The 12,601-nt window shown below is 41.5% G+C and overlaps 1 protein-coding gene across 2 annotated transcripts in view; it reads right to left on the bottom strand.

The window, feature by feature from the left end:
• Positions 1-4,659, bottom strand: part of snapc1a (small nuclear RNA activating complex, polypeptide 1a) — a 33,345-nt gene extending 28,686 nt beyond the window's left edge. For both annotated transcript variants that reach the window (XR_011671121.1, XM_071370393.1), the window contains exons 1-2: positions 4,434-4,659; positions 4,215-4,353 (exon numbers count right to left, since the gene is read on the bottom strand). Coding sequence is in view for 1 of the 2 variants with exons in the window: in XM_071370393.1 (XP_071226494.1) it covers positions 4,215-4,353; positions 4,434-4,443 (149 nt within the window). In the remaining variant the exon portion in view is untranslated. The remainder of the gene's footprint in view (positions 1-4,214; positions 4,354-4,433) is intronic.
• Between the last annotated feature and the right edge of the window lie 7,942 nt (positions 4,660-12,601).

The following is a 12,601-nucleotide window of genomic DNA, read 5'->3' as shown; positions in this document are numbered from 1 at the left end:
TCAACAGTCAGAAGACGGGGACTTCAAGTCAAAGGGACTGTAGCCTACTGTTCAGATGGGTTAAATGGAAACTGAAATCTGGACAGACTGTAGGTCTATAACTTCTCACATACTGCAGCATTAATATGAATCCCTGCAGAATTAAGCATTTCTGGTGCCTCTGGCAATTCTACGGTTAAACAATCCATACAACCATGCCCAAGGCAGTGGCGTGTATTCATGGATGCCAAGGGAAGCCAGGTTTCCCCAAAAAAATTGACCAAGAAAATAAATGAACAATTTATTTTGTCTCTCGGTTTCATAATTTTCCTTCAAAAATCGCAAGAGGCTGAATGCATCTCACAGGAGAAAGCATTCGAGCGAGCATAACAGCATCCCTCTGTCTCGCCAAATTTAAGACATCCATCTGATGCGGTCTGGTCCAAACGAGTATGACATTGAAGGCCAGGGAAGCCAGTGAGCATTTGGCCTCCCCCGATACATATATTTTTTTTTTTTAATAATTCACTCAGCATTGAGCTAAATTGAACAAGCTCAAAAGCAAATGGTTCTGGCTCGCCTACATTTTTTAAAGTGTAAAGGGAAGCAGGCTTGGATTTGAGTCACTCCTATCAAATCACACTGAGAACATACGGACATAACTTAAATTGTTGCATCTCACTTTGTTGCTGTCCTCCTGTGGCTAACTAGCTAAAATTGTCCCTTTCCTAAATTAGCCATGGATAGAGATAGGGATTTTGACTTGTGGTTTTACTTAATTCTCCGTACTGGCCAATGATTATAATGGCAATTCTGATGCAACCATTGATTCATACATTGTTGTGCCCTTAGCCTGAGAGGATGGAAGCTCAATACGTAGGTAGATGTAAAAAGCTAACGTAAACTAGCTAACGTTGCCCATGAATGGAAGTTACGCTTGCGAGCAAGCATTTTAGCCAGGTAGCCTAGGACAACCAAAAAATACAAGCGTGTACTGTATGACAGTGATATAGACCGTTTCGTTAACAGGAAAGAGGATGGCGGCATTTGCCTTTCTCTACAAGTAGAGTCAACATGTTTTTTTACTTGCACGAACATACACAGAAATCTGAACCATGAAGAGCAACATACTCAGCTTACGTTGATTGGACAATTATTTTGTTATCTTTTAGTTGTCACTGTATTAGACGTGACTTGGTGTTGAAATAGTGCAGGCAGCTTCTGTTTTCTTTGCCACTTGTAACTCATTGTGGTTCTAAATCAATAGTTGTTAAGTGCTACGAAAATGTCGGAACAATTAACTTGCTTGGCCATGCTGTAGGTCTTGTAACTGTCTTACTGTACATGCAATATGCTTTGTGGACTTGAGGTTTCCATCTGGATTTGTGATGAAACAAGTGTGGTTGGATTTATTCTGCAACTGTCTTAGTGTCTCAGCCTTTAGGCGTGTATACACACACACACTTGGCAATAATATCCACTTCCTCATTTATATCACGATCCCAAGGCATATGAATGAATGAATGATTGGCGCGCAAGATGGCGGTCAGTGCAGATCATTTGTTTTGGTACCTGAAGGAATTATTGGATTTCCTTACCCAATTATAACCATTGTATAATTTCTACGGTCATAAAACCCTGTATGAATATGGTTTTGTTTATTTACCAACGTAATTGATTACTTTCTGCAAGTTATTCACCTCTAAAACTACATTTGTGACAACACTAGATAGCCAGAAGCTAGCTCAAAAACTAGCTTGTCGAACATACATGGAAACTTCCATGACCAGAACCAAAAGGAAAGACATGGAGAGATCGTCAGATGGCCAATTAACCACAAACGATAGTATGATTTTGGGTACTCCTCTTCAGAATGTAACTGTGGGTGATGAAAATGTGGTGAGCACGGACAACAATGCTCACAACATGCGCCCCTCCAGTCCGCAGCTCAGGCCGTTACCTTACAACCCCGGCACTCCAATCAAGCCCCAGGGGAAAAAGATGAGGCCAAGAGGGTGTCACTTCTTGAGATGCAAAACAATATTGTAATGCTTTTGACAGCGAATATAGATGAAAGGGCAAATGGCTTGGAGGTCATGGTTAGGGAGAATTAAATCTGTTGACTTTATCTTTGGAGAAGTGAAAACCCTCAAAAGTGGCATGAAGAAAGTGGAAGTTATCTGCCAGGAAAATGAAAAGGTGGCTGAACTCGAGCAAAAGGTGAATAAGGCGGAGAGATACCAGCGCAGGTAGAACCTGAGGCTCCATGGAATTCCAGAACAGGCGGGTGAGGACATCAAATGCAGAGTTGTTGACATCTGCGGAGCGGTCATTCCCGACTCAAAAGCCAAACTTCAGGAAAACGTAGACATCGTCCATTGTTTGGGAAGACTCAAGGATCAAGACAAGAGACCGAGGACAACCATCATCCGGTTCAACAACAGATCTACACGGGATCTTCTTTGGAGGCGAGCGAAGAATTGTGAATTCCTCATCAAGCAAAAATTGAGGTTCACGGAGGATCTGACCTCAGCAGACAAAGTGACAAGAGAGAAACTGTGGCCGATGGTGGCTGCAGCTCAAAAGGCAGGGAAAACTGCATTTTTAAAATCGGTTCAAGAGTGATCGATGGGAAAGAAATGCGGCCAAATCAGAACATTTGAGAGAGAGCCAGAGTAACTCGGAGAGAACGGTCAGGACAAAAAACTGATTGCCAGGTGAAAAGCAGCCTTTAATTATAAAAAATGTACACAAACACTTGAATGAGGAAAGGCTGACCTGAGAATTGGTAAACTAAACACTAACTATAGGTGAATAACTGCCTATTGTAAAGACTACACAATATCTCCCCCTTGTGGGAGTAAGAATACTTTATGACCAATATTTGTTCGCTTTTTTGTTGGAGAGGTTAATAATGGAATGGAAATCCTTTTGCGTTACATATCCTTAGGAAAAGCTTATATTTGCATAACAAGGTTGTTGGTTGAAGTTTGTGTCTTTATCTCTTTGTTCAATTAATGTCAGGGTATTCATAATTTACTCAAGGGTAAGGCTATTTTCCTGTATTGCAAACGGTTTAATGCAGATTTACTTTTTACAAGAGACTCATGCTTGTTCTTCCGATCTATCTTTTTGGAAAAATCAATGGGGTAACGATATCTGGTTATCATATGGCAACAACCACTCTGCAGGTTTAGCAGTTTTCAGAGGTGCATTTAAAGGTCATCAGTAGTAAGACTCACCACTCTGGACATTGGCTAATTAAAATTTTATAAAATATAAAATGTTCAATTGGCTGACGACACCACTGTTTTTGAAAGATCATAATGAAGCCAGGAAAGCTATTGAGTTTATTAATGCCTTCTCACATGTATCAGGTTTATCTCTGAATATTAGGAAATGTGATTTATTTGCGTTGAAAATATGTGACTTAAACTCAGTATGTAATATCCCTGTAAAAGATGTGATCACATATCTTGGGATTACAGTTAGCAAAGATCAGAAAGGGCCAATTTAAATCTCTCCTATTGTAGAGAAAATTGGAACTCTTGGTTATTAAGAGATCTTTCTTTATCTGGACGTGTACTTTAATCAAAATCTGAAGGTCTGTCCAGACTAGTTCATGCCCACCTTGCCTTGGATGTTCCTCTGTCAGTAACTAAAATGGTTGAAACTAAATTATTTAACTTCATACGGAGGAATAAACCTCATTATTTAAGAAAAGCTGTAATATGTAGCACCCAAGGTGAGGGAGTGTTGAATGCTCTGGATTTTAAAACCTCTAATATAAGATTGTAAGCTCTCACTAGGAGCTCATCCGTCGTCAGTATTGTGAAATAATTCTAATATTAATGTAAGATTTTAACTGAAAAAAGTTGACCAGAGAGTAGCGCTGCCCTTCTTTCCATCCGATCAGTATCGACAAACACTCCGGCGACGCACTTAGCGTTGTTCGCTGCGTGTCGTTTTGGAAAACTCTTGTTAAATATTCGGCCGTTGTAGGAAAGATGCATCGTTAAAACACCAGTAAGCCTAAATTCCATCGTTATCGGAAAACCAGGCACAGATTGGCAGTGGTCTAATAATAATTAGCATGTTTAAAAAAAAAAAAAAAAAAAAAAGGGGGGAAAAAAGTGTGCATTATGGCAAATGCATATTTGGCAACAAATTGTCGACACTAGGTAGGCCGGCAGGTAATCTTAAAGAGACGACTGATGAAGAGGAAAGGGACTTACTAAAATACACTTGAGAAGCCCATGTTTCTCCAAACAGCAGTAAATTCCTCAAACCGCACAGATTCCGTCTGTTGGAAACGACCCAGCAGTTCCTCGTAGTCTGCTACAAGTGGCTTCAGAAAACGATCCTTCGCTTTACCTGATTAACGATATATTTAAACTCAACACCAAATAAAGGTATAGTTAAACTCACTAGTGTGGTGCTGCAATCCTACTTACCATTCGGCATTTCAGAAGTATGGTGATTGGCTACCGTTTTCAGTGAAGTTGGCGTGCCTTTCTGAGCTCAACATGCGACCGTTTCAATACAACTGCTTGCAGTCAGTGCCTAATCGTTTTATTCGATATTACTGCGGTCTGCAAACAAATGTTATGGGTGCAAGCTGACAGCTTCTGTATGGGCTGTGCGTCAGCCTAATTTCGTTGCTCTTCTTCTTCTGTGGATATTATATGGCGGTTGGCAACCAACTTTAATATGCATTACTGCCACCAACTGGACTGTGGACCAGAGACAGTGACGGTCTAAATCCTACCCAATAATCTCGTCTCCCGAAGGAAACAAAATACATTAAATACTACATCTCCTGAAGATTTCCCCAAGAGTTCACTTAATCCTGGCTCTTCAGCCCCATTACTCCTCAAATCTAATAACAATCGCCCCCTTTCTCTCATATATTTCTGGCACTGAAATAGAACATGTTCCACGGTCTCCATCTCCTCCTGACAATTATCACACCTCCCAGTCGAACGATTCCCCACCACTTTCAATGTACTATTTAGCCTTGTGTGTCCCAGTCTCAGCCTTGTGACTACACTTTCCTCCCTTCTCTCTCGGCCTGAGGACCTCCCTGCCACCACCTTTTCCTGGATCTTATACAGGTGTCTTCCCTTACTCTTCCTGTTCCTCATCTCTTGCCACTTATTTTCAACCACTGTTCTTATTAATCCCTTGGCTTCTGCTTTACTGATTGACAATTCCATCTCAACATTAGGATGTTTAAGAGCCTGCTTGGCAATAATATCCACTTCCTCATTCCCCTCTACTCCCACGTGAGCTGGTACCCAGAGGAACATCACAAATACCCCCATCTGTTTCACCCTATACCAACACTGCAAAACCTCATACAATACATCCTGTCTGCTCTGAGACACACATGAATTTAAGCTCATCAGTGCTGTACAGGTGTCAGAGCAGATGACTACCCTGTCTGGCCTCACCTCCTCCACCCACTCTGCAGCCAATAGTATGGCCAACAACTCCATTGTGTAAACAGATAAATTATCCGTTGCTCTTTTTGTCACTGCCACCTTAAACTCAGGAACACTAAAAGCTGCTCCCTGTTTTAGGGTCCTTAGATCCATCTGTGAATATATTCAAGAAAGCCTAGTATTGTGTTCTTAAATGTTCACTTACAACTGAATCTACTCCTTCCTCAACATCTCTTACCCTCTCAAGCAACCCTAGATCTATCACTGGCTGAGGGAGAAACCAAGGTGGGATAGCAGGAAGAACCACAGAGGGGCTAAACTCCCTCCCAAACAACCCCATCTCTCTCACCATGCAATTGCCTATCCACCCAAAGCTTGTATTCAGATTTTGTTTATGTTCCCAGCACTCTAGGAGCAGCTTTTTTGTAGGATGTGTAACCTTACGTCATTGTAGATTTACCCAATATGTCATGGTTAGCTGTTGTCTTCTTAACTTTAACGGCATCTCTCCCAACTCTACCTGCATCACTGTCACTGGAGGTACTAAGTGCTCCACAACAGATTCTTAGGGTTTGGGCCTGGATAACAAATCTAGTTTTTTGAAGATGTCTGAGCTGCTGATCCATTTGCTATACTTCCATAATCCATTGATGACCTTAATTGCGCTATATATCACTTTCAATGGCATTCTATCTGCCCCCCACTCCATTCCTGACAAGCAATGCATCACAATCAATATTTTCTTTCCTTTGACAACTACTCTGTGAATATGCCCTGCCCATGTCGTTCGAGTGTCAAACCAGACCCCCAGGAATCTAAACACTCCCACCCGCTCCAGATTACCGCCACACAACTTCAAGTATATGTCCTCCCCAACCTTCTTTCTAGAAAAAACAGTATGCTTTCTCAACTGAAAACTTGAAGCCTCACCTGAGGGACCACTGCTCTACTTCAGTAAAGTCTACTACTCTGTAGTATGAATTCATTATACTGCCTAATCTTCTTCATCTTCGGTGGAGTTTAACGGTGGTTGGCATCCAATATCTATGGTGCATTACCGCCACCAACTGTACAGGGGTAAAAGGAGGGGGGGCTAATCCGCATAACATAAAACACAACAAAATATCTTAACAAAACCTACTCCCTCATTTCCTCCATCTTCCATTGCTACACTCTGAGAGTGTAGGACTGCTCGTGACAGCACCTCGTGTTACACCTTCCCTGGGACTGCTCTGCCGCATTCACAATAATGTAGTCTTCCTGGACTTTCCCTCCACTTTAGCCATGCCACTGATCACCATTGCCATACAAATCACAAAGTGTAACATCCCTGGATCCTGCTGGTGGGAAGCCAACTCCGCAGCATGCATTTAAGGTCTCTAATATGCAGGCCTCTGCACATTAAATTCTCTGGATGGCCCTGACATTGGCAACCTCATTCTCTTTCGCCCTCGTCCGGCACTCCGAAGATGTAGCTACATGCTTTCCACAACGGTTGCGACACTTCACATCTTCCTCATAACTCTCACCATGACCTTCTTTTCTACAACTTCCACATCTCGGATTCCTCCGCCTGCAGACACTTTCTACATGTCCAAACGTTCTATACCGTTTATACTGCAACGGCCTGGAAGTAGAAGCTCTTACAGGAAAGTGCACATACCCCAGCTTCACTCGGATCGGGAGGGACACAATAATAGACAAGTTATTTTCTTTCTTGCCATTGACCCAACGATTCATCCTCCATGCATTAACCACTCCAGGAATACTTTTCAGCTCCTCGATGCCCACTTACTCAGAGACTCCAGCAATGACTCCTTTGACAGGTGCTCTTCTCCTTAGTTCAAACACAATACAGCATGGTCATCAATTTGTCTGATTGCCGAGACACTCTTCCTCTGTTCAGAAGAAACACAAAAAATCAAGACCAGCCCACTCCTCGTGACCCTCACCGACTCCACTTTACCTACACCTCTCTCCACCATCTTGGATACTTCCAACGAATTTGACAATTCGGGCCCCAATTCTCCCAGAAACCGGACTTCCACCAAATGTGATGAGGTCTTTTTTTAACACTAGGTGCTCTCTTTCCCATCCCAACTTTGATTATTTCCCTGTCCTTTTGGACAAAGGTCCATTCTTCCTTACCTCCACTGCCATCTGATTCATATTCCACATCTGCCTGCGCCATCCTTCCTTCATCCGAGTCTATGCTCTCATCTTCTCCTGATGCGCAGTTTCAAGCAGAACTTCTGCCTTCTTCCTCTCAACCACCTGAGTGAAAATACGAGCTGCCATCTCCAGCAGCGGCAAAGTTGCTCCTTATTGCCTAATCATGACAATCAGCCTGTTTGAGGGAATCCGTTCGAGCTGTCTCGATTTAGATCAAATTCGGTCTGGTTCGCGGGATACCCGGGCCAATGCGAGACTTTTGGCAATGTTCAAATATGAACATTTTATCATTAATGAGCTTGAGGAGATTTGATTTGATTGGATTTGGATCTCTTTTAGTCCCCATTTTGACTAATCTTCCAAGAGTCCTTAAACATTAAAACACAATTTCTAATACAAACACATTTTCACATATAACACACTATTACAAACATACATAATATACTAACATAATTACCCAATAAATACTCAATCTAAAAAATATTGATTCTTCATCTACTATAGTCCCACAACATTTCTATGTATTATATTTAAATCGTTTTAAAATAATGTTTCAATGTATATATTGAAAGGTTTCTGGTTTGCTCAGCTAATTTATTCAATTTCTTTATTGCTCTAAATCAAAATGTTCTTTTGCCTATTTCTCTTTTCTGTCTGGATAACGCATAGATGGTGGACAATCTATTCCTAGTATTTACTGAATGTCTGTCTCTTACCAACTGAATACCGTTGTGAATAGAACTTGGCCGTTTTAAATGATGTATATTATGAAATAAAATAAGCATGTTTTTTTCAATTATCTTGTCGATTGATGGCCAACCAAGAACACTGCGCATGACTGCAACAGAAGAACCATATCTCCACCTTAAAACAATCCTTGCTGCTTTGTTCTGTGCATTCTGCAGCCTCCTAACTTCACTTGATGATGCATTTCCCCAGACCACAGAGCAGTAGTTCACCTGACTGTCAATTAATGCTTGTGTTATTTGCTGAATAATTTTTCCTGGTAAATATTTAGCTATCCTTCTGATTCTGCATGCTGTTTTAATATTTTTTTTTACATAGATTAGTTATTTGAGAAGACCATGATAAGCAGTTGTCTAGCTGCACTCCCAATAGTTTGGTTTCTGCCACTTCTTCAATTTGTACTCCTCCCATACTTAATTGTATCCCATGCTGTTTTGGCCTTTTCCTATTGGAACAGACCAACATAACTTTGGTTTTCTTGGTGTTTAAAACAAGTTTGTTTTGGCAAACCCACTCCCTGATATTCTCCAAATCTCCTTGTAAAGCTTGCTGTACCTGTTGAACCGATTGTCTTGCTGCATAAATTGTAGTATCATCTGCAAATATAGTAGCTTGAGTTTCAGCTAAGGTATAGGGAAGGTCGTTGGTATATATTAAATAAAGCAGTGGCCCAAGGCAGCTGCCTTGCGGTATTCCACAGTTTAACACATGAGGGGAAGAAAATGAACCATTGATATAGGTGGACTGTTTCCTGTCAGTTAGATATGACTGTACCCAATTCAATGCTACCTCCTTAGAACCATAATGCATTCATTTTGTCAAAATTATTTCATGATCCACTAAATCAAATGCTGCACTGAAATGTAAAAATAGTACACCCACAAACTTGCCATTATCCATAGCATTGAGCCACTGGTCAGTCATGTCAACCAATGCAGTGGTAGTTGAATGGTTTTTGCGATAAGCATGCTGATTGGCTGTAATCAGATCATTCTTTTCCATGTACTCCCATATTTGTCTACTCACAATACCCTCCAATATCTTACTAAGTGTAGGGAGTAGACTAATTGGTCGACTATTGGCAGGAGTAATGGGTTCTTTGCAGTCTTTCGGAATAGGACACAGTTTCGCATGCTTCCATACATTTGCAAACATCCCCTTTTTCAGTGACCAATTAAATATGTATCTCAGTGGAACTGCAATCTGGGGAGCAGCACAGCGAAGCAAATTGTCCATAAGACCATAACCTGTAGATTTACCATCAGGTAATGACTTCAATAGGTTTAACACCTCCACCACTGACACCGTTTGCAGACTAAAAGAGCAGATCTTGTTGCTCATAATATGATCATCAATCCATTGGACAATAGCTTGTTTGGAAGAATGTATGAAGGAGAAGAGAGGATTTGATCCCGATAACACTCACAGTTGTCCTCCAATCACAATGTTTATGAATATTCTGATACAAAAACATTGTTTCATACATTTGATTGGAAACATAACATTTGTATTAATTTTATTTAACCACTATTTATATAGAGAATCCTAATTGAGACCAGGGTCTCTTTTTCAATGGTGCCCTGTGTTACCACAAACAACAATTCAAAACAGCTTAAAGAGACACAATTACATACAGAGCAGAAATTATACAGAGCGAAATTATTTGATTTTCAATCACAAAAATATACAGTACACTATCAAGGCAGCATGGCATTGTAATACGATGTGAAAGTGAGGGGTCACTCACATCCCTTTCCCGCCATTGATTTGGGATACAAATCCCTTTCCCACCCTCACCCCCTGTCCCTGTCCCTGTCCCCGTCTCTCTCTCTCTCTCTCTCTCTCTCTCTCTCACTCTCACTCTCACTCTCACTCTCACACTCACTCACTCACTCATACTTCATTTTATAATCCACTGACATGGCAGTTTCTCAAACATTTCAAAATGTATTTTTCAATATTTTTAATAAATCACTAACTTAAGCTGAACTGGAAGAGGTGGATGACTGGGAGAGGTGGCTGGAGCTATGGTCCATGTTGTGTCTACAACCATCTCCAGAATGCCAGTGAAGGAGCCTGGTCAACGCCCCCATCCCCCCATTCCATTTTCCTGGTAGCCTAATGCAGAAGAAGAACAATGCATCTCCCCCTAGTGGCCAACATATAAAAAACAGAAAAGTCCCATTAGTTCCCTGCGGGACTTAGACATATTTAGAATAAACGGAGAGCCAAACACATCCCCATTCACATCAACAGGGCTATGGTGGATGAGGTTGAGAGCTTGAAGTTCCTCAGTGTCCACATTGCTAAGGACTTATCATGGTCCAAACACACCAACACAGTCATGAAAAGGGCACGACAACGCCTCTTCCCCCTCAGGAGGCTGAAAATATTTGCCATGGGACCTCAGATCCTCAAAAAGTTAAACAGCAGCATTATTGAGAGCATCTTGACTGGCTGCATCACCGCTTGGTATGGCAACTGCTCGGCATCCGACCGCAAGGCACTACAGAGGGTAGTGTGTATGTCCCAGTACATCACTGGGGTCGAAATCTCTGCCATCCATGACCTCTACACCAGGTGGTGTCAGAGGAAGGCCATACAAATCCAGCCACCCAAGTCATAGACTGTTCTCTCTGCTACAGCACGGCAATTGGTACCGGACCAAAAGGCTCCTGAACAGCTTCTACCCCCAAGACATAAGACTGCTAAATAATTAACCAAATAGTTACCCGGACTATCTGCATTGACCTTCTACTCTTTTTGACTCTATACACACACTCACACATACTTACACTGACACTCCAACACACACACACACACACACACACACACACACACACACACACACACACACACACACACACACACACACACACACACACACACACACACACACACACACACACACACACACACACACACACACACACTTACACACTCATCACATACAGTATGCTGCTGCTACTGTCTATTATCTATCCTGTTGCCTAGTCACTTTACCCCTAACTACAGTATATGCACATATCTATCTCAATGTCCCTGTACCCCTGCACATCGACTCATTACTGGTTCCCATGTATTTTGCCAAGCTATCATTACTGATTGTGCATTTATTTCTCTAGTTTTCTTTTATTATTATTATTTGAATGTCTTTATTGCATTCTGCATTGCTGGGAAGGGCCCGTAAGTAAGCATTTCACTGTTAGTTTACACCTGTTGTTTACGAAGCATGTGACAAATACAATTTGATTTTGATTTGATGATCATCTGAAACTGTATTTTGTGCCAATCCATATGTAACATAATATTTAGTGAAAGATGTCTAGACTAGATATTGGTGGAACTACATGTTTGTGCTGGTTAAATTTGAAAAGATAAAAAGTTTCTTCTTCCATAGTCCACAGAAAGAAATGGACAATTCGTTTTACAGCATCAGAACCTCAAAGCAACAGATTCATATAGTAGTTTAACATTTTCCAAGAACAGCTATTCAAATACAGTATGTAGCAGACACAACATGTAATTCATATGTGCACATCAATTCATGAACTGTAAAAGTCCCACAAAGGCGAGTAGCAACATACCGGGCCATGACAGACGGAGAGAGGACAGAGGAGACTTCACGTCATACCAGCGTGGATGAAACGATGACCTACCCCGTACTTACAGTATCTGTATATGGCTGGGTTGAGGGTTTGCATTTGGACCATCATTTGGGCACTTGGTTTACATTGCATGACTTGTTTCAAACGGCACATCAGAATCATTAGTACAGCAAACATCATTCACACTCCTCCCATCAACCAAACAAACCAAATCCCATTACAGAAACACTAGTCCAGTGCAACTTGAAGCATGTGGGATACAGCATTTTCTACTCCAAATTAATCATGACTTCTGCAGCTTGTTCTGAGCGAGCTTGTGGCAGCCGGGTGGATGTCTTCAGGGTTGAGTTGTTATTTTGGCAGTGTTGTCTCCATAAGTACCTTGAAACAAGACAATGATCGGGGCACTGGACAGACAAGGGGACCTAAACATGTTGTAATTATGTAAATCATTAATTGCACACCATTTTGCCCAGTAATGTCACATCATTTGAAAGAGTGCGATCTGGATCTCCATATTTTGCTGGTCTGTGACACGCTAGCCCCGGCCCTGTTCAGAGGACATGGGGAATGATTCAACCTCAAAGTTACACACAGGGATAATTTATTGACATACACTGGCAGACATGGAAAGTGGAATGGTAGTGGTTC

The sequence above is a fragment of the Salvelinus alpinus genome, chromosome 27 (assembly GCF_045679555.1).
Source record: "Salvelinus alpinus chromosome 27, SLU_Salpinus.1, whole genome shotgun sequence".
In the NCBI taxonomy this organism is placed as follows: Eukaryota; Metazoa; Chordata; class Actinopteri; order Salmoniformes; family Salmonidae; genus Salvelinus; species Salvelinus alpinus.
The sequence above is the reverse complement of the archived record's forward strand: the minus strand, read 5'-3'. Positions and strand labels throughout refer to the sequence as shown.